Below are 23,216 nucleotides of genomic sequence, written 5' to 3'. Positions count from 1 at the left end.
TACGATTAAAAACGTTTATTGCTTTCAAAAAGCTAAAAATAGCAGACACATTGTCATTGTCAGATAAAATCTGACTGAGAGTATACGGCTCAGTCAGATGGTTAAAAGCGGTAAAACGGATATTGCTAAAATCTGGACAGTCAACTAAAATGTGTCTAATTGATAAAATTGTGCCACAGGACTCACACATAGGAGGGTCATCAGCCCTCAGCAAAAACGAATGAGTCAAATGACTATGTCCTATGCGGGTCCGGGCGAGAACAACTTCCTCTTTACGATTCCTGCGCAGACTAGATTGCCACGGTTCAATTAAAGGCTTTATAAGATATAATTTATTCGCAGTCTGTCTATTCCACGAATCCTGCCATTGGGAGTGTATCTTTTCGTGTATTATTCGCCTGCAGTCTGTATAAGGGACTGACAGGCAGCGATTATTATTGGGAACTGCTGATTTGGCTGCATTGTCAGCCAAATCATTTCCCTTAATCCCAATGTGGCTGGGAATCCAGCAGAAGCGGATATCATATTCACGTTCTCGGAGGAAGTGAATCTTCTGCTGAATGCTAGACAGAACTGGATGAGAATTATATCTCACAGATATTAAAGCCTGTAACACGCTGAGAGCGTCGGTATACAAAATGAACCGTTGGTATTCGCATTTACTAATGTGATCCAAGGCTAACTCTATAGCGAGCAGCTCTGCAGTAAATATGCTGCATTCAGAGGGAATCTGCTCTGATGTAATGCTGTCTGTAAAGACAGCAGCAGATCCCACATATGATTCCGACTTCGAGCCGTCTGTGTAAACTGGCGCGAAGTCAGAATATTCAGCTCGGTGTGCTGAATAAAGCTGCAGGTAGACAGACGATGGAGTGTCCGACTTTCCCCAATTTCTAAGTGACAAGTCACATGCCGGGAAATGAGCATGCCAGGGTGGAAGGGGTTGCTTCGGTGTTTGGGCAACCTTGTCTACCTTGATATTAAATTCTTTGAGCAGCTGTTGGACACGAATACCAAAAGGTCGGTTGGCAGTCTTACGTGTGTTATACAAATTTTCCCATCGTGGCTCAAAAACGGATAGCCACGTAGGGTGGTCTGGCAGGGATTTCAGTTTTAGAGCGTAGTTTAGAGACAACTGCTTACGACGAAGCGATAACGGCGGTTCGTTTGCTTCGACGTATAAGCTCTGGACTGGAGATGTTCGATATGCTCCAATAGCGGTACGGAGTGCCAGATGATGGACAGGATCCAGCCAACGAAGTACACTGTCTCCGGCCGAATTGTATACCAGGGACCCGTAATCTAGTCTGGATCGCACAAGTGCACGGTAAAGCCGAAGGAGGGTACATCGGTCTGCTCCCCAAGATGTAGAGGAGAGAGAGCGGAGGATATTTAGCCCTCTTGTGCACTTGGTGCGGAGTTGACGAATGTGATCAAGAAAGGTCAACCTTTTATCAAATACGAGTCCCAGAAATTTTGTATCCGCCGCAACTGGAATAGCATTTTGTCCGAGCCTTAATTCAGATTCAGGATGAAGATTACGCTTACGACAAAAGTGTACGCAAACGGTCTTCTCCGGCGAGAACCTGAAACCATTTTCAAGTGCCCAGGAGTTGAGGCGATCAATGGCTTTCTGCAGTTGTCTTTCAATAACCCTCATGTTGCATGACTGACAAAATATGCTAAAGTCATCAACATAGAGGGCACCGTTTACGGTTGGAGGAAGTTGTTCTGTGATGGAATTTACTTTGATGGCGAAAAGCGTGACACTTAAAACTGATCCCTGTGGTACTCCCTCCTCTTGGCTAAAGGAACGAGAGAGTGAGGATCCCACACGAACTTGGAAAGATCGATCGGCTAAAAAGTTTTCAATAAAAATGGGGAGTCGTCCCCTAAGACCAAGGCTATGCAGATCTTTTATGATGCCAAATCTCCAAGTTGTGTCATACGCTTTCTCCATGTCAAAGAACACCGACACCAAGTGTTCGCATTTTAGGAAAGCATCCCGGATGGATGTTTCCAATCTAATAAGATGGTCCAAAGTTGACCGGTTCCTTCGGAAGCCGCACTGGATGTTGGAGAGAAGGTCATTTGTTTCTAAGTACCATATTAAACGAGAATTAACCATTCTCTCCAGGATTTTGCACAGACAGCTAGTCAGAGTTATAGGACGATAATTGGTGGTGACTTTTGGATCCTTTCCTGGCTTAGGAAAAGCAAGGACGATTGCCTTCCGCCAGGAGTCCGGAAACTGCCCTTCAATAAAGATTCTGTTATAAAGAAGGAGCAGATAATCCATAGATTTTGGTGAAAGCCGTTTAATCATTTCATAATGGATGCCATCTGGTCCAACAGCACTTGCATTAGAAAGAGTGAGGGCTCTCTTCAGTTCCTGCATACTGAATGCCCCGTTGTAGGGATAGAGGCCCTTGGACTTGAAATTAAGTGCCTGCTTTTCGATTTTATGTTTCAGGACCAGGAACTCTGGGGAATACGAAGATGTTGCGGAGATGTTAGAGAATGTTTCCCCAAGAGCATTGGCTATTGCAGTTGGATCTGCAATAGCGCATCCATTATAATCTAGGATTGAAGAAGGGTGGGATGTATATTTTCCCTTCATTTTCCGGATTTTATCCCAGACTACCTTAGAATTGGTAGCCTGGTTAATAGATGATGTAAAACGGATCCATGATTCCTTTTGACTCTGACGGCGAATGTAGCGTGCTTTGGCTCGTGCACGCTTGAAGGCTATTAGATTACAAGTGGTAGGATATCGACGGAATATCCCCCACGCTTTGTTTTGAGCCTTTTTTGCTGCTGTGCATTGTGAATTCCACCAAGGTTTGGGAAATGGTGGAAACCGGGCAGATGTTTTTGGAACAGCATTCGCAGCTGCTTGGACAATGATTTCTGTGATGTACGTTACTGCGTCATTGATAGGCTCCTGACTGACTGTACTGAGTTCAAAATTTGCCTGATGTTGGAAGGCATTCCAGTCAGCCTGATCAAACTTCCACCGTGGTAACCTAAAAGGAAGACATGGTCTCCCACTGTGTAACAAGGTTATCACAGGGAAGTGATCACTTCCGTATGGATTCTCCTCCACTTCCCAAGTGAGTGATGGGAGTAGAGAAGGGGAGCAGATAGAGAGATCAATGGCAGAAAAAGTACGGGTAGGCATATGGAAGAAGGTGTTTGTTCCAGTATTTAGAAGGGAAAGGGCATTGTCATTGAGCATACGCTCTATGACCCGTCCCCTTCCATTGATGTTAGCACTACCCCACAGGGTGTTATGTCCATTAAAATCCCCAAGAAGTAAGAAAGGGGGTGGCAACTGCGTTAGAAGATCATCAAGGTCTTCCTGGGAGATGTCAGTCCCAGGTAGCAAATAAATAGAGCAGACCGTTAATAAAAATCCCACTGTAAGGCGAATTGCAACAGCCTCTATGCTGGTTGTAATTAGCAAAGGCTGAACTGGGGTCTGATTACTCACAAGGATAGCCACTCCTCCATGAGCAGGACCATCGGCAATTCTATCCTTACGAAAGATTGTGATGTTATGCATGGTGGGATCATCATTTGCCTTTAGATATATCTCCTGCAAGCAAAAGCAAACTGGCTCATGCTTTTGCAGGAGGGCCTTGATGTCATCTGTATTTCGCCGGAATCCACGACAATTCCATTGTAGGAATTTAGCCATTATTTTGGCTTGGTGGGTCCATCAGGCGGCTTCCGAGGTGCTGAGGGCTTACTTTTATCAGTCTTGGCTTTATCTTTTTTGGGGAAGAATGGACGCTGTCCGGTGTCCATTTCTTCCTCCACGAAGAGTTGCAAGACTGAATCGTCCGGTACCTCCTTGTCCACTACATCCATTGATTCTGTTAATTTTGGTTGCTCTTTTTTACCACTTGGTTTTGTTAGTGGTGGAGCACTAGGAGGTACGGATATTGGAGTAGCAGCTGATTGTGTTTTTGTGGTGGGCTTTTGTGAACTCAATAAATAGCGTGCAATCGGCGTGAATGACTCTCTTGGTGGTATAGTCATATCTGTTTGTGTACCGATAGTGCACTTCGCAGAAACCTTCTGAGCATATGAAGGCTTTCCGCTATTTATTGGTTGTATGCGTTTTCTGGCCTCTGGGTAGGAGATGTTTAGCTCCGTTTTTAACTTTTGTATCTCCTTTTCGTCCTTCCACCGCTGGCATGCTCGAGAGTATGCAGGGTGCTCTCCTTGGCAGTTAATACAGTTAGGCTTAGGAGCTATACATTCCTTGCTCTCGTGATCTTTAGCACCACATCGAGCACAGGCAGGGTTACCACGACAAGCTGTTTGTGAGTGGCCGTACTTTTGACATTTAAAACACCTCAGTGGGTTTGGAACGTAAATCCTCACTGGGCAGTTTAAGTACCCTGCCTTGATGGAACTTGGAGGCCTTGGGGTGTTGAATGTTAGGATGAGAACTCGGGTAGGGACAAGATTCCCATCCTTACGCATGGATATTCGCTTGACAGCTGTTACTCCTTGTTCTTTTAATTCAGAGCAGATCTCTTCTTCAGAAACGTGAAGAAGATCCCACTCTGATATCACACCTCTTGAAGAGTTCAAAGTTTTGTGAGGGGTTGTGATGATGGGTATTCCCCCTATAGATGTGGCTTTCAAAAACTTTTCAGCTTGATTTACATTTGATGCTTCTATTAGAATATCTCCAGAACGCAGCCGTTTTACGGATTTGGGTGAACCTGCCATCCCTTCTAATCCTTTCTGGATGAAGAAGGGTGACATTTTCCCAAGTGACTGCTCTCCGGTGGAATGGAGAATGAGGAAAAGAGGTGTCACAGATGTTGTTTTCTCCTCAGTTCTGGCTCTTTTAGCTGAATTACTTTAACTCTCATCTAACGATCGATTAGGTAGGGGCCTTGTTGGGGCCCCAGAAGAAGGATTTAAATTACTCATGAGAGTAAAGAAAAAATGTCTGATGCCTAAGTACCTCACCCACCACGGAGCCCTACGAGGGGGCGCCCACCCGTGAACTAGCAGGTACTGCGTACACGAATGGGACGCCGAGTTCGCTTAGAACACCATACCCACGTTACCAATAAGTCTTTATCCCGTCCCAGGACCAAAGGGAGGGAGACTTATTGGAACGCAGTTGACCCTAGCAGTATAGAACCACCCGCCGATTGATCCCAGTCGAGCCGGTCCGGGACCGCCCGTCTTGTCGAAGCAGGGGCCAAAGTGGTGTATTAAGGCTGGGCCCCTCAACCACCAGGATCCCCCTTTCCGCTTCCACGGGTCGCGGCGCACGGCTGCACACGCCGGATTCCAAAGATGTAACCCTGGAACCAAGGTATGGGCATTAGATCCCAGTGATGCTAATCTGGAAACCCAGCAGCATCACTGGGAGGTCCCCTCACCACGTACAGGTGCCCACGTTGAGGGGATTCAACACAGGAAGGATCTTTTCCTGGTTTTGGTAAGGCGATAATGAACGAATGACGCCATGAAGAAGGATAGGCATTTTCAGTGAAGATCCGGTTATAAAAAATTAATAGAGTTCTCAGGTCTTCATCAAGTAAATGCTTTAGCATAATGTAATGAACTCCAGCTTGACCTGCAGCGCTATTGGAAGATCTGTTTAATGATTCTTGCAGTTCTATTAATGTAAATGGTTGGTTGTACGACAGTGAGCGGCGCTTGAAGAAGTTGATTTTATACCGTTCTGCACCTGCTTTGATGTTCTGAACGGTGGACGCGTAGGTGGCAGAAGCTGAGATTTTTGCAAATGATTCTGCTAATGCATTTGCAACTTCTTCAGGAGTAGAAATGTCTTTCCCTCTCCAATGAAGTATCGGAGAGGGCAGTCGAGAAAATTTGCCATTTAATGCCTGTATTCTTTTCCAGATGACCCGTGTATCCGTGTCTTTGGTAATGGTTGAGGCAAAAGCAATCCATGAATCCCGTTTCGCTTTCCGCCTAACTTGTCTAGCTTTCGCTTTGAGTCTTTTATAAGAAATTAGGTTACTAGTGGTGGGACACTTGCGGAAATTATTCCAAGCACGGTTTTTTTCCTGTTTGGCAATTAAACAATCTTTATTCCACCAGTTATTTCTGTGTATGTGATAAGGCGTGGATTTTGGAATGGAAGCATTAGCTGCAGTGAGAATCTGATTGGTTATATAAGTATTTACTTCATCAATATGTTGTCTTTGAACATAACATCTGTCTAAGAGTATTTGGGCAGAATATCCTTCCCAATTTTCCTTTTTAAACTGCCAGTTGGATCATTGAACAGGATTCGGAGTTACTCTTGTTTGTTGTGAGCAAATAATTGGAAAGTGATCACTGTTAAAGGGATCAGTTAATACTGAACATGTCATGATTGGAAAGACAGAGGGTGAACGAATTGACAAGTCTATTGCAGAAACAGATCCTGTTGCTAGGTGTATGTAAGTGTGAGATGCAGAATTTAATAAATTAAGATCATTATTGTTTATGAATTCCTCCACCAATTTGCCTCTTCTATCCATTGTAGCAGACCCCCACAATGGATGATGTCCATTAAAGTCACCAAAGAGACAAATTGGAGTTGGGAGTTGTGAAATCAGGCTGTCAAGTTCTGAATGCGGAAGTGGTAGAGATGGTGAAATGTAGATGGAAACAATGGTAACTGAAATACCAACTGCAATACGAGCTGCGACAACTTCTAGAGTGGTTCTCAATTGGATCGGCCTGCATGGAATGTCAGAGTTAACAAGAATAGCTACTCCGCCACGAGCAGCAGGGTTTGAACTCCTATCTCTTTTGTATATCATATAATTTGAGAATTTTGGTGAAATTTGGGGTAACAAGAAAGTTTCCTGTTGAATTGAGCTAGTAAATCCCTTAAGTCATCAGAATGACTACTTAGTCCTCTGCAGTTCCATTGTATGATGTTATACATCACTTAGATTTAGCTGAGGATGATTCGTCTGACTGTTTTTTGTTCGTGGGACATTTTTTCCGGTCTTTTTTTTTGGGAATGTGGGGCGTCCAATATCCATGGTGTCATCTGCATGGAGTTCTAGAATGGGCTCCTCATTACTTAGCAGCTCATCTACATCCATATTATTGGTAGGCCCTTCCATTTTTTTTGAGACTGAGTAAGATTTTAATTGTTCTTTTTCAATCGAGACCAATGGGGTATGAGTAGGGATACTGATTAGAGTATTTGTGGCTTCGCTAGTTTTTTTTGGAGGATTATCTTTTTTAGAGGTTGAAAGTGTAAATTTAACCAATTCGCTAGAGAGGTGTTAGGCGGAACTGATACATCCTTTTGAGCTGCAGTAGAAACAAAGTCTCTAGTTCAAGCTGCATCAGAACGACCACTAGGCATGGTTCAATTGTTGGAGATTCCCACATCGGATGATGAGCATTAAAGTCTCCAAGTAAGCAGAAAGGAGACGGCAGCTGTTCTATTAGTTTTCTAGGTCATCTGAAGAAAATGAGAAATTAGGAGGATTGTTTGTTTGTTTGTTTGTTTGTTTGGGGATTTTTTTGGCGCATGGGCGTCTATGGCCATAATGCGCCATACATAGGTTAGTCATTATCCTATTTCTTTATGGATCGAGAGTCAGGAAACTGATTGTTGACTAGCTAAAGGAGGTGGTATACATTGATTGCTTTGAGAAAGTTAAAAATCTTTGAGTCATCTGTTTTATTGCCCAAAAGTGAACTAAGCGTTAGTGGTTCTTCAGTTGAGGCTGGATTGAAGTGATTCTGGCGTTCTATTGCAAATTTTGTGCATTGCACAAGGATATGTTTCACTGAAAGCACTGTTTTACAGTGATCACACTGGGGGTGAATCTCCCCTCTTAAAAGGTAACCATGAGTAATATTAGTGTGACCTAAAATTAGGAGGAATATGTATAGATGCTATTGTAAGAGTGATGCCAATTTCAATGCGCACTGCACCTACTTCAAAAGGAGTCTGAAGAGCAATATGTTTGGAGGGTACGTTGTTTCTTATAAGAACCGCCACTCGTCCACGGGCTGGAGAGTCGGTATTTCTATCTTTTCTAAAGATAGAGTAATCTTTTATAGTAGGACACACTTGTGAATTTAAATAAGTTTCTTGTAGGCATACGCCTGCTGGATCATAGGCATACGGTGGATGAGATCACATATATCATCTTTTGTACTGCGAAACCCTCTACAATTCCATTGAAGAAATCTTTCCATTAGGCGGTTTTGTTGGTTGTTTTTGTTTCTGACTGCTTTTTAGTTGTGACTTGTTTGCATCGATCCGATTTTACTTTGTCTTTCTTTGGAAAGTAGGGACGTGTTACGTCCATCTCATCAGTCGCATGAAGTTCCAATATGGCATCTTCTGGGTAATTGTGCTGGTCAATATCCATTCTGGTTGAATTTGGTGGTTTCAATACCATGGTTTCTGTCACTTTTTGTTTTGCTGTTGGGTTTACATTAGCTGGAATGGTAATTGGGGTAATACTGGCTTGTTCAGTTTTTTGTTGCGAAGGACACTGTTTGGGGGCAGAGAGTATGGAGCGTGCCCAATTAGCGATAGACATATTTGGGGGAACGGCAACATTTGTTTGTGTACCTGTTGACTGAAATTGTTTAGCAGCCGTTGCATATGTACGTTTTGGATCTGTTTTTAGTATTTGCCTTCTCGCCTCTGGGTTATGTCACTTTATTCTCAATTTTATATTTCTGGATTTTTTTTCCATGCTTCCAAAGTTCGCAACTTTTGGAAAAAGCTGGGTGATCACCCTTACAGTTTTCGCAAACAGAAGTCGTAGCAGCGCATTCAGTTTGATTGTGCTCCTTCGATCCACAAATTGGACATACTGACTCACCTCGACATGCAGTTTGGGAGTGTCCATATTTTTGGCACGTAACACCTGAGTGGGTTTCAGATGTAAGGACGGACACGGCAATGGAGATAGCCTGCTTTAACAGATGATGGTAGGATGGGAGAGCTGAAAGTAAGAATTATGCCCCTAGTGGGAACAAGAACACCATCTTTCCGAGTCATAATTCTCCTTGCTGGTATGACTTTTTGTTTACTTAGCTCTCGAACTATCTTCTCCTCTGATACAGCTAACAAGTCCCATTCTGCGATTACTCCCTTCGAGGAGTTTAAGGTGGCATGGGAAGTAATTTTATTGGTTGTCCGCCAAAAGTAGTCATGTTTAATAATTTTTCGGAATGCTGGGATTTCATGGTCTCTACAAGAAGATCCCCTGACTGCAGCCGCTTTACTGTTTTTGGTGAACCTGCAGCAGACTCGATGCATTTCTGGACATGGAATGGGTACAGTATACTCAGAGGCAACTCTGATAGAGAGTGTAGTATGAGGAATGCTGGTATTTCCTCTTGTGGGGTTGTTTTCAACCTCTTTGGTTGAGAGTAGTCATTTTCGGATTCATTTTCTAGTCTTGAGCTCGATGGCTCTAAAGGTGTGACCATCTTTGCTCCTTTCAGCCCCGGGAGAGTGGATTTCATCTCCCAGGTTACCGGCCCCGCCGCGGGGAGGCAGGAGCAGTGCCGCTAGAGTGACCAAGCGGTATAAGGGTTAATGCGTTAGTTTAAAGAGAAAAAAAGAAAAGTGAATTTCCTTCCTGTAACTTAGTTACAATTCGTAATACTAAGTTAACAAATAATTAATGGGAACGTAAGACAACTTTTACAAATGAATATAACTGTAGCTTTGACAAAAACGCTCTTGAAATCACTCAGGGAATCGCTTGATCACTATAACGCTTGGCACCCGGGGCCCACGGGGAGGCAGGAGCAGTGCTACTCGGAGGCCAAGCGGTTGAAGTGTTAGTTGATTAATAGAACAAGAAATATAGGAAAAAGGAAGGTGTGTTTCCTTTCTGTGTTCTAACTTGTGGTTTTCAAGTATAGAACTAGTTTTAAAGAAAGGCTTTTGATAGAAACGTAGGAACTTAAAAGGAAATAACTTCAATCACTTTATAGGAGAGCTCTATATATCACAAGAATATCGCTTGGCCTCGAAATATGCATGGCACCCGGGCACATTGGAGGAAGATATATCTGACTGTTTTTTTCTGAGAAGGTTTCTTTCTGCTTAGTTTTGATTTTTCATTTCTGGGAAAGGTTGGGCGTCCTGTGTCCATGGTATCATTAGCATGTAACTCTAGTACTGTCTCTTCTTTCTCGGACTGAACCTCCATTTCCATGTTGCTAATCCTTGGTTTCGCTTTCTTCTGGTTTTCAATACTAGCTGATTTTGTTGTTTCGGGCAAGGTTGAGATAGCATCAGTTGAGATGCTGATTGGGGTGTTGCTGGTCTCGTTGACTGTAGTTTTCTTATTGGAGGTTAGCGCAGTATTGGCCCAGGCGGCAAAGGAAATATTCGGTTCGATTGAGACATCTGTTTGGGTTGCAGCTGAGTGGCTATTTTTTGTGACCGTTGCATATGATCGGCTAGGCATGGTTAGCATTATTTGCTTTCTTGCTTCAGGGTATGTCACTTTTTGCTCCACTTTATACTTCTGGATTTTTTTCCCTGTTTTCCAAAGGTCACACGCTTTAGAAAATGCAGGATGGCTTCCTTTACAGTTTGGGCAAGTGGGAGTGGAAGCTGTACACTCTCCTTGGGAATGCTCCTTGGAGCCACAAATAGGACACACAGCATCGCCTCTTCATGCAGTCTGTGCATGGCCGTACTTCTGGCACGTAAAGCAGCGAATGGGATTCGGGATGTAAGGTCGAATCTTGCAGTTTAAGTAACCTGCTTTGACAGAAGATGGAAGATTCGGAGTGCTGAACGTCAAAATAATGGACCTAGTTGGAATTAGGTTGCCATCTTTTAGGTCATTATTCTCAGAGCATGTGTCACCTTTTGTTCGCTAAGTTCTTGTACTATTTTTTCTTCAGATTTGGTTTGGTTTGGTTGTTGTTGTTGGAGTGGGATTTATTGGCGCAAGGGCTGCTATGACCATATTGCGCCTATACCGTTACTTTGGAGTGTTTGTCAATATAGGAAAGAAGACTATTCTAGAAGTGATTGTATGCGTTGATCATTTTTAGAAAAGTGAACAGTTCTGATAAAGTAGCATCATTTCCAAGTATATGGCTTAGTTGCAGAGGTTTTTGTGAGCTAATTAAGGATCTGAAACATGCGATTCTAGCTGAATGATAATGTGTACACTCAATGATAATATGTTTTACAGTAAGTATGGAACTACAATGCGGGCAAAGTGGAGGTTCTTCTCCTAGCAGTAGAAATAGGTGTGTAAGACGCGTATGGCCAATCCGTGCTCTTGCCAGCACGACCTCTTCCTGCCTGTTTGATCGGGAACTGGATCTCCACAGCTGTGAATTGTGTTTTATTTCAAGAAGTTACCTGTTTGATTATGCCACATTTCAGACCACATCTCAGTACATATCCGCCGTATGACTGGTTTGTAATCAGAAAAAGGAACAGGGGTGGAATCGAAGCAAGTGGGGTGTTTTGCTGCTTCGTCTGCACGCTCATTTCCTGGAATTCCAACGTGGCTCGGTATCCAGCAAAACGTGACAGTCCGATTATTTTTGTTGAGTTGGCATAACTGTCACCTGATTTGTGAGAGGAATGGATGCAAATGTTGTGATTTATTCTGTAGGGCATTCACCGCACTTAAAGAGTCTGTAGGTTTGGTTTGGGTTTTATTGGCGCATCAGCAACTGAGGCTATAATGCACCAAATACCGGTCATAAATAAAAAGTTAAAATCTTCAGTGACCTAAGGAGTTGGGCCACCATGTCGAGATATGAAAGGAGTAATAGTACAAAACATGAACAAAGGAATGACAAATCAATTTTAAATACCAGAAAAAAGGTTTACTGATTTTAAAAAGTTAAAAACAGCAGACACATTGTCATTGTCGAATAAAATCTGACTGAGTGTATAAGGCTCAGCCAGATGACTAAAAGCGGTAAAATAAAAATCACGTTCATGTCTAAAACGTGGACACTCGGTTAAAATGTGGCGTATGCTTAAATAGGCGACACAGTTCTCACACATAGGACAGTCATCTGCCCTCAGCAAAAAGGCATGTGTAAGATGACTGTGTCCTATGCGGAGCCGAGCTAAAACAACTTCCTCTCTGCGATTCCTGCGCAGACTAGACTGCCAATGTCGGATTACAGGCTTTATTTGATAGAGCTTGTTTTTGACTTGCTCATGCCAGGATTGTTGCCATTGGGACTGTAATTTATCGTGTATTAGCTGCCTGTAGTCTGTATAGGGGACTAACAGGCAATAAGTGTTTTGGGGTTCTGGTGACCTGGCCGCAGCATCTCCCAGTTCATTTCCCACGATCCCAATGTGGCTTGGAATCCAGCAGAAACGAATGTCGAAAGAACACTCAAACAGAGAGTGTAGCGTCTGATGAATCCGGGTCACAAATGGATGAGAATTATACCTCATACCCGATAAAGCCTGCAGTGTACTTACAGAGTCAGTGTACACCATACACTTTGGATACCTATGGGTTTTAATGTGGTCCAAGGCTAACACTATAGCATTCAACTCAGCTGTATATATGCTGCATTCTTGGGGAATCTTTCCAGATATAGAACGATCTGGAAAGATAGCAGCACATCCAACAGACAACTCCGACTTCGAGCCATCAGTGAAGACAGGCAAGAAGTCGGAATATTCGGTCCGGTGGGCAGCGTAGAGTTGGTGGTAGACAGAAGATGGAGTTATGGACTTACCCCAATTTTTAAGGGAGAAGTCGTATGATGGAATGCGAGCATGCCAGGGTGGAAATGATTGCCTTGGTGACTGGGCAACATTGTCTACCGTGATGTCGAGCTCTCTGAGCAGATCTTGGACACGGATACCAAAAGGCCGATTGGCAGTCTGACGAGTGTTATATAAGTTTTCCCATTATGGCTTGAAAACGGACGTCCACGTAGGGTTGTCTGGCAGGGATTTTAATTTAACAGTATATTTGAAAGACAATTGCTTTTGTCGCAATGACAGTGGCGGTTCAGATGCTTCAACATATAAACTCTGGACAGGGGATGTTCTAAATGCTCCAGTAGAAATACGGATGGCTTGGTGGTGGACTGGGTCCAGCCATCTAAGTACGCTGTTTCTAGCCGATGTATACACTTGGGACCCATAGTCTAGTTTAGATCGGACAAGTGTACGATAGAGGCTGAGCAAAGTGGAGCGGTCTGCTCCCAATTTATTGGAGGAAATAGAGCGTAGGAGAGTCCACCCTCTTGTGCACTTTGTCCGCAGTTAACGAATGTAAGGTAAAAATGTCAACTTCTTGTCGAAAATGAGCCCCAAGAATTTTGTCTCGTGCTACTGGAATGATGTCTTTTCCGAGTTTAAGTTCTGGTTCAGGGTGAAGGTTCCGTTTGCGACAAAAGTGTACGTAGACAGTCTTCTGTGGCGAGAACCTAAAACCATTAGTTTACGTGGTCTGTGGCATGTGGTCATGGTCTGTGGTCAGTGGTCTGTGGCACTGCCCAAGAGTTTACGTGGTCTGTGGCATGCTGCAATTGTCTTTCAATGACCCTCATATTGCATGACTGCAAAAAGATGCTAAAATCATCTACAAAGAGGGCACTGTTTACGGTAGGAGGAAGTTGTTCAGTTATAGAGTTAACTTTGATTGCAAAAAGCATAACACTTAAAACTGATCCTTGTGGAACTCCCTCTTCTTGGCAGAATGGCCGGGAGAGGGTGGATCCTACACGATCTTGGAAAGACCGGTCTGTAAGGAAGTTTTTGATAAAGAGGGCAATGTGTCCTCTAAGACCAAAGTTATATATATCTTTTAAAATTCCATATCTCCAAGCCGTGTCATACTCTTTTTCCATATCAAAGAAAACTGACACCTGGTGCTCACGTTTTAGGAAAGCATCACGTATAGATGTTTCCAAGCGGATTAAATGGTCAAGTGTTGACCTGTTCCTTCGGAAGCCACACTGTATCCTGGAAAGAAGGTCATTAGCTTCTAAATACCACAAGAGACGAGCATTGACCATTCTTTCCAGGATCTTGCACAAGCAGCTCATAAGAGCAATAGGACGGTAATTATTGGTGTTTTTGGATCCTTTCCTGGTTTCGGAAAGGGAAGGATAATTGCCACATGCCATGAGTCCGGAAATGTTTCTTCAATATAGATTCTATTATAGAGACGGAGCAAACGATCCATGGATTCCAATGATTTTGTTTAATCATCTCATAATGGATGTCGTCTGGCCCAACAGCACTCGCCTTGGAGAGTAAGAGTGCTGCTTTCAGCTCCCACTGTGCAAAGGGCCGATTGTATTCCTCGCGATTGTTAGAGGACAGCTTTAGGTGATGTTTTTCTGCTCTCTGCTTGTGTGCGAGGAACTCTGGGGGATAAGCTGTTTCTGAAGACACTTTAGCAAATGTCTCCCCTAGAGTATTTGCAATTGCAGTTAGATCTGCAATTGTACATCCATTATGTTCCAGGATCGATGAAGGGTGTGAGTTGTATTTGCCCTTCATTTTCCGAACTTTGTCCCAGATGGCTTTGGGATTGGCGGCCCGTGTAAGGGAAGATGTAAATTTGATCCAAGATTCCTTTTGGCTCTGATGTCTAATGTACCGTGCTTTGGCACGTGCACGTTTAAAGGCTATTTAATTATCTGTGGTTGGGTAACGACGAAATATTCCCCATGCTTTGTTTTGAACCTTCCTAGCTGCTGTGCATTCTGCATTCCACCATGGTTTTGGAAAACGTGGAAAGCGGCACGATGTCCTGGGACGACTATACTTTCTGTGATGTCTTTTACTGCCTCATTAATTGGCTCCTGGCCGACTATATTGGTATTAAACGTTGCCAGATAGCGAAAGGCATTCCAGTCGGCATGATCGATCTTCCAACGTGGTATCCTCGACTGGTGACATTGTCTCCCATTTGAAATGGTGCATAACACGGGGAAGTGATCACTACCATAAAGGTTATCTTCAACCTCCCATGTACTCAGAGGCAGGAGGGAAGAGGAGCAGATGGAAAGATCAATGGCAGTAAATGTACGGGTAGCCGTGTGGAAAAAGGTGTTAGATCCCACATTTAGAAGGGCCAGATCATTGTTTTCAAGCAATCGCTCGATATTCCGACCACTTCTCTTGATGTCAGAACTACCCCACAGCGGATTATGCCCATTAAAATCCCCTAATAATAGGAAAGGGGGTGGCAGTTGCTTAATGAGATCATCAAGGTCTGCCTGGGCGGCGTCGTTCCCAGGTGGCAAATAAATGGAGCAAACAGTTAATAGGAACCCTACTGTAAGATGAACTGCTACAGCCTCTAGATTAGTGGTAAGAATCACAGCTTGAAAGGGGTTGTGGGTACCCACAAGGATAGAAACTCCTCCGTGGGCAGGTCCATCCCCAGCTCTGTCTCTGCGGATAACTGAGCAGTTACGTAAGTAAGGATCTCCATTTGCCGTTAAATACGTCTCCTGTAAGCAAAAGCAAGTTGGTTCATGCTTACTCAGGAGGGCCTTGATGTCATCTCTATTTCTACGAAATCCACGGCAATTCCATTGGAGAAATTTAAATGTACCCATTATTTTGGTTTACTGGGTCCGTCTGGTGGCTTCCGAAGGGCTGAGGGCTTTATTTTCTCAGTCCTGGGTTTATCTCTCTTTGGAAAGACTGCACGTTGGCCTGTATCCATTTCTTCTTCGTCTGTCGCAAAGAGTTCCAGGACAGAGTCGTCCTGTACCTCTTTATTTTCGACATCCATTGTATCTTGAATTGTAGATGCCTATTGCCCTTTCTTCTTAGTTTCTTTAGTACTCTGTTTTGGAAGTGGTGGAGCACTAGGAGGTACGGATATGGCAGTGGCGGCTGACTGTGATTTTTGGGTGGGCTTTTCGGAACTTAATAAATAGCGCGCAATGGGGGTAAAAGACTCCCTTAGTGGAATACTCATATCAGTCTGAGTACCAATGGTACTTTTCCCAGAAGCTTTCTGGGCATATGAGGGCTTGGCGCTGTTTATAGGTTGGATGCGTCTTCTGGCCTCCTGATAGGAGATGTTTAGCTCTTGTTTTTAGTTTCTGAATTTCTTTCTCCTCTTTCCACCGCTGGCATGCTCGAGAGTATGCAGGGTGTTCCCCTTGGCAGTTTGTACAACTTAGCTTAGAAGCTAAACATTCCTTGCTCTCGTGGTCTTTAGCACCACAACGAGCACAGGCGGGGTTGCAAAGTAAAGCTGTTTGGGAGTGGCCATACGTTTGGCATTTAAAACACCTCAGTGGGTTGGGGATATAAACCCTCACTGAGCAGTTTAAATAGCCTGCTTTTATGGAACTTGGAGGCCGTGGCGTGTTGAACGTTACGATGAGAACTCGGGTAGGGACGAGATTCCCATCCTTCCGTATCGATATTCTCTTTACAGCTGTCACTCCTTGGTCTTTAAGTTCAGAACAGATCTCTTCTTCAGAAACATGAAGTAGATCCCACTCTGATATGACACCCCGTGAGAAATTCAAGGTTTTATGGGGAGTAATGATGATGGGTAATCCTCCTAACGATGTTTCAGTAGTTGCTGTGCATATTTTTGGCTTGCAGCCTCAACTAAAATGTCTCCAGAACGTAGCCTTTTGGAGATCCTGTCAACCCTTCTAATCCTTTCTGGATGAAAAAGGGTGACATTTTCCCGAGTGTCTGCTCTCCGGTGGAATGGAGAATGAGGAAAAGCGGTGTAACAGATTGTGGTGAATCCTCAGTTCTGGCTCTTTTTGCACAGGTGTTTTCTGTGGTTTCGTCTCGATTAGGTAGGGGCCTTGTTGCGGCCCCAGAAGAAATAGAATTTAAATTACTCATAAGAGTAAAGAAAAAGTGTCTGATGCCTAAGTACCTCACCCACCACGGAGCCCTACGAGGGGACGCCCACCCGTGAACTAGCAGGTACTGCGTACACGAATGGGACGCCGAGTTCGCTTAGAACACCATACCCACGTTTCCAATAAGTCTTTATCCCGTCCCAGGACCAAAGGGAGGGAGACTTATTGGAACGCAGTTGACCCTAGCAATATAAGACCACCCGCCGATTGATCCCAGTCGGGCCGGTCCGGGACCACCCGACTTATCGAAGCAGGGGCCAAAGTGGTGTATTAAGGCTGGTCCCCTGAACCACCAGGATCCCCCTTTCCGCTTCCACGGGTCGCGGCGCACGGCTGCACACGCCGGATTCCAAAGATGTATCCCTGGAACCAAGGTATGGGCGTTAGATCCCAGTGATGCTAGTCTGGAAGCCCAGCAGCGTCACTGGGAGGTCCCCTCACCACGTACAGGTGCCCACGTCGAGGGGGTCTTCTTCAGAAACAGTTAGTAAGTTCCATTCACTGATAACGCCTTTAGACGTGTTCAGGGTGTTATGGGGCGTATCTGACACTGGAATATTGTTGAATTTTGTTAAATAGACAATTTTTCTGAATGAGATGATTTTGAAGTTTCAATTAAAAGGTCTCCAGACTGGAGACGCTTCACCATTTTAGGGGAGCCAACAACCGATTCTAAACTTTTCTGTATTAGAAACGGCGATAACTTGCCTACAGGTTGTGTGGATAATCAGTGCATTATTAGAAATGCTGGCATTTCTGCAGTCTGTTTTTCAGTCCGCTGTCTGTTCGGACGATTCAAGTCATGCTCTGAATCAGAGTTGACAGGTCTAGAGCCCGTGGGCTCTAGCAGTGGATATGCATCACAATCCGTCGTTGCTCCTTTTAGCCCTGGAAGAGGGAATTCCTTCTCCCAGGTTACCGACCCCGCCACGTGGAGGCAGGAGTGGTGCCAACCAGTGACCAAGCGATCAGCAGAAGAAGAGAGCAGTACGTTGCTAGCGATAGCAGTGACGTTGCAAGCGGGGTTAGCAGCAACATTGCTGGCGGTGAAGCAGTGACGTTGCTCAGCGAGGGAAGCAGTAACGTTGCGAGCGGTCAGCAGTAACGTTGCGAGCGTCAGCAGTAAGGTTGCGAGCGGTTGAGGGATTATTTAAGCATTAGTACTCGCCCTAGGAAAATCGCTAGAAAATCGCACTAGAAAAATCGCTTGGCACTCGGGGCCGGCCGCTTTGTGCCCAAGCGTAGAGTTCGTACGGTTAGTAAATCGAAATTAAAGCAAAAGGTGATTTCCTTCTTCTGGGCTCTCTTCTTATTTCTTATAAGAGACTAGAGCTAATTAACAAAAAATTTAATAACTGCAAGAGAAAACAAAGGAAAACTTAGTCGCTGCCTCCCAGTGGCGGTGCCGGTGACTCGGAACCCCACTATACGAAAGCATCTATAAGATCGCATAGTCACAATTTTTTTGACACGAGGAATCTTGGCAATCGGAGCTACTCTCTTTTAAATTGAAATTAAAAATATAAATTAATGCTCTGTAATTCTCATTATCATTCAATTGATCAATTGGATATTAAAATATATTATTAGGAAACATGGAATGCTATTTGTATCTTACATATAAAAGATCCGATGAACAGCATGAATGAGAAGATACCGCTCTGGGGAGGAGATCCACCAGCCTGACTGAAAGGCAAACATAATTAAATTATATTATGTCATTTTCATTTAAAATCAATCGGGGAATAAGTTCAGTAAACTGACTACACAAACCACCTTTGAATAAGATTCTTTGTTTACACATCTTAATATTTTAACAAAAATCATGTTTTATAAAAGACAAGCTCCAGAAATGTGTGTGTGTAATGGGGCGCATACGCTGCCGCGGCTATAGTGCCCCTATTCACCCTCCAGGAAGGATCAAATAAATAAATATGATCTTTATTGTAAGGTTCATAGGTACACGCAGGTACCCTGGCGCTTGAGTAAATACGGCTAGGATGCGCCAACTCCAACATTTAAAAGCAATAGTAACTTACAAATAAGTTACTATGACGCAAATTAAAAATAGTAAAACAAGTAAATCCAGGTACAAACAGTTAAAGAAACAGAAGTGTGCACGATGACTACCAATAAGCATTTATATGTAATTATAAAGATTCATATTTTTCGAAATTTTTTAAAACTTTCGGATATAAAACATGACTGAATGTATAAGACGGAGTCAGATGGTTAAAAACGCTAATACATGAAAATAGGAAACACTCGCTGACAATACGACTGACCGTTAGCATGGTGTCACAATCCTTGCACATAGTAGGGTCATCAGCCCTCAGAAGAAAAGCGTCTGTCAGATGACTTTGTTGTTGAAATGATGTTAACAACACAAGGGATACTGTGGCCAAATTGTGTCTGTTCATTGTTCATATATCACACCTATTGAGTTATATTGATCCAGTATCGGCCAATACGTTTCAATAAAATTAAAGATTTCTATGTTAGTAAGATTTCTAAGCAAATGGAATGAGACAAAATCTAGGTTTCGTCCTATCTGCAAAATGATTGAAAGGTGCTGTAGCAGGTGTGTGTGTGTGTGTGTGTGTGTGTGTGTGTGTGTGTGTGTGTGTGTGTGTGTGTGTGTGTGTGTGTGTGTGTGTGTGTGTGTGTGTGTGTGTGTGCACGAGCTGCTGGGGCTATAGTGCCCCTATTCATAGGAAAATGGTAAAAAACAAAATTCTAATGTTACCACTTCATTATTTTTACAGAGATCTTTTAGAATTTATAATATAGTCCAATTTGTTGTGTCGATGATGGGGTTTAAGTGCAATGGCTACTTAGGCCATATTGCACTTATGAAAGTGGTGCATACTGCCTGCGTTTGTTGATTTATAAGCAGTTAAAAACGACGGCTATACAATCCTATTCGTTTTAGGAAGTAGAAGAATTCTGTGAGATTTGATTATTCGCCAATGATATGGCAAAGCGACAAGGGTTCCTTTAAATTTGACAAAGAACTGAATGACACTAGTCGAGCATCATTATATAGGGTACATTCCAGAAGTATGTATTTGACCGTGAGTGGTGTATGACAATGATTACACCTAGGAGGTTCATTCCCTGACAAAAGGAACAGATGGGTTAAATGAGTATGGCCGATTCTAGCTCTGGCTAGAATTACTTCTTCTTGTCTGTTTGCAATGGGGATAGAAGCCCATAATTTTGGTAAACGTTTTATTTTGAGTAGTTTATTATGAAATTGCGCTTGTCACTGAAGAGTCCATTGATCTTTACATGTACTTTGTATATTCATTTTGTAATCTGTGAACGGTACTAGGGAAATCGTTGGGGCTAAGCTGCAAGCATTTTTGACAGCATTATCTGCAATTTCATTTAATGGTATTCCAGTATGGCCTGGGATCCAGCAGAAGATAACATTTTGCTGATGCTCTCTGAGACGTATGACATTAAAACATATTATTGAGGCATTGCGAGAATAATATGTTTTAATGTCATCCATTGCAGAACATTTGTTGGAGAAAACAGTACAGATCTTTTGTCCTCTGATAATGAGAACACTCATTGAGAATATGTCTGACTGTTAAATGTGCTGAACATTGTGGAAACTGAGGAGGATCCTCTCCTGTGAGTGAATTACGTTGAATCAGATATGTGTGTCCTATTCGTGCCCGTGCAAGTACTACTTCATCTCTTCGCACGCTTTTCGTACAAGAGCGCCAAAGCTTTGGATCGTGTTTCCACCGATATAGTTGAAACACGATCCAAGTTGTTGTTGTTGTTGTTGTTGCTTGGGTTTTATTGGCACATTAGCGACTAGGGTTATAATACCCCAAAACCTGGTCATAAAAAGTAAAATTTTCAGTGACCTAATGAATTAGATCACTAAGTCAAGGTATAAAAACAAGTATAAACTAAAAGACAAATATCAGTAAACAAGTAATAATAACGAGGTAGATTTTTAAATATGAGTGAAAAGGTTTACTGATTTCAAAAAGCTAAAAATAGCAGACACATGGTCATTTTCGGATATATCTGACTGAGTGTATAAAGCTCAGTCAGATGGTTAAAAGTGGTAAAACGGATATTGCTAAAATCTGGACAGTCAATTAAAATGTGTCTAATTGATAAACTTGTGCCACAAGACTCACACATAGGAGGGTCATCAGCCCTCAGCAAAAACGAATGAGTCAAATGACTATGTCCTATGCGGGTCCGGGCAAGAACAACTTCATCCTTACGATTCCTGCGCAGACCAGACTGCCCCGGTTCGATTACACGCTTTATACGATATAATTTATTCGCAGTCTGTCTATTCCACAAATCCTGCCATTGGGAGTGTATCTTCTCGTGTATTATTTGCCTGTAGTCTGTATAGAGGACTGACAGGCAGCGGTTATTATTGGAAATTGCTAATTTGGCTGCAGAGTCAGCCAAATCATTTCCCCTAATCCCAACGTGGCTAGGAATCCAGCAGAAGCGGATATCATATTCACGTTCACAGAGAAAGTGAATCTTCTGCTGAATGCTAGATAGAACTGGATGAGAATTATATCTCACAGTTATTAAAGCCTGTAACACACTGAGAGAATCGGAATATAAAATGAACCGTGGGTATAGGCATTTACTAATATGACCCAAGGCTAACTGCATAGCGTGCAGCTCTGCAGTAATTTGGTTTGGTTTTGATTTTATTGGCGCATTAGCGACGAAGGCTATAATGCGCCAAGACCAAGCAATATATAAAAATTTAACATCTCAGTGACCTAATTAATTAGGCCACCATGTCCACATCTAATAACAAATATATAAAAAAATAATAATAATAATAAATCAATAAAAGAAATAACAATAACATATAAATTTTATATACGATTAAAAACCTTTATTGCTTTCAAAAAGCTAAAAATAGCAGACACATTGTCATTGTCGGATAAAATCTGACTGAGTGTATACGGCTCAGTCAGATGGTTAAAAGCGGTAAAATGATATTGCTAAAATCTGGACAGTCAACTAAAATGTGTATAATGGATAAAATTGTGCCACAGGACTCACACATGGGAGGGTCATCAGCACTCAGAAAAAAAGAATGAGTAAAATGACTATGTCCTAGGCGGGTCCGGGCAAGAACAGCTTCCTCCTTACGATTCCTGCGCAGACTAGACTGCCACGGTTCAATTACAGGCTTTATACGATATAATTTATTCCCACTCTGTCTATTCCACGAGTCCTGCCATTGGGAATGTATGTTTTTGTGTATTATTTGCCTGTAGTCTGTATAGGGGTTGTTGTTGTGGGAGTTTCATGGCGCATAAGCAACTTTGGCTATAATGCGCCTATTCATTTATGTTAAAGGAAAAGGGAAAGAATCGTACTGTCTGAAATGTCCTTAATCAGAAAAGATTAAAAATTCTAATTTGCTTAAGAAAACGGAAGAATTCAGATATATTTGCCTTGTCACCTATCAAATTCTCTATGGTTATTGGTTGTTGAAGGATAACCAGTGATTGTAGGGTTGAAATTCTGTCTTGTTTATAATAGGGGTAGTCAATGAGAATGTGTTTAACAGTCATATTTATATAGCAATGTGGACATTGTGGTGGATCATCTCCTGTGAGTAAATGAAGATGGGTCAGGTAAGTATCACCTATTCTTACGCTTGAGAGAATTACTTCTTCTCGTCTTGATGTCCGGACATTGGAGGGCAAGATTTTCTGAACCTGTTTAATCTGAAAGAGTTTATTATTCGTTTCGGAATGCCATAGTGCTGTGCATTCTGTTAGGCATGCATCATGAATCATTAGTGCATAGTCTGAGGCTGGGACAGGGATATTGGTTAAATCTAAGCTGGTTGGCTTTTTTGCAGCTTTATCAGCCTGTTCATTGCCTAAAATACCAGAATGTGCTGGTATCAAGCAGAAGGCGACCAGTTGGTGACGGTCTTTAATCTTTAGTAATAATTTTCTAATTTCAATTATAACAGGGTGAAATTTATCTGAGGAACTACAAAAAGCGTTGATTGAGCTGAGGGAATCCGTGTAAACTACTGATTTTAATGAACAGTCAGGAGGGAGATTTTTTAAAGCTGGTTTAATTGCGAATAACTCAGCTGAGAAGATACTGAATTCAGGGGGAAGGGCTGCTGATACAATTGTATTCGGAAACACTGCAGCTGCTCCAACTTTTGAATTTGATTTAGAGCCATCTGTGTATATTGGTAAAAAATCAATATATTTTTGAGTGTGAACATCATGAACTTGCTGATATTTGATGATTGCAAAATATTCTTTCCCCACTGACAGAGGTAAGTGTCACAGGTCGGTATACGAGTTTGAACCCAT

At 42.7% G+C, this 23,216-nt stretch overlaps 1 protein-coding gene across 2 annotated transcripts in view; it reads right to left on the bottom strand.

Moving 5' to 3' along the window:
- The window catches only part of LOC150077394 (DNA damage-regulated autophagy modulator protein 1-like), a 455,867-nt gene that overhangs the window by 166,291 nt on the left and 266,360 nt on the right, over window positions 1–23,216 (bottom strand). For both annotated transcript variants that reach the window (XM_090386032.1, XM_090386034.1), the window contains exon 4: window positions 18,479–18,546. In XM_090386032.1, the coding sequence (XP_090242158.1) occupies window positions 18,479–18,546 (68 nt within the window). The remainder of the gene's footprint in view (window positions 1–18,478; window positions 18,547–23,216) is intronic.

The sequence above is a fragment of the Mastigoproctus giganteus genome, chromosome 12 (genome assembly GCF_048544385.1).
Source record: "Mastigoproctus giganteus isolate SK-2022 chromosome 12, ASM4854438v1, whole genome shotgun sequence".
NCBI lineage: Eukaryota > Metazoa > Arthropoda > Arachnida > Uropygi > Thelyphonidae > Mastigoproctus > Mastigoproctus giganteus.
Note: the sequence above shows the minus strand (reverse complement) of the source record. Positions and strands in the feature narration are given on the sequence as shown.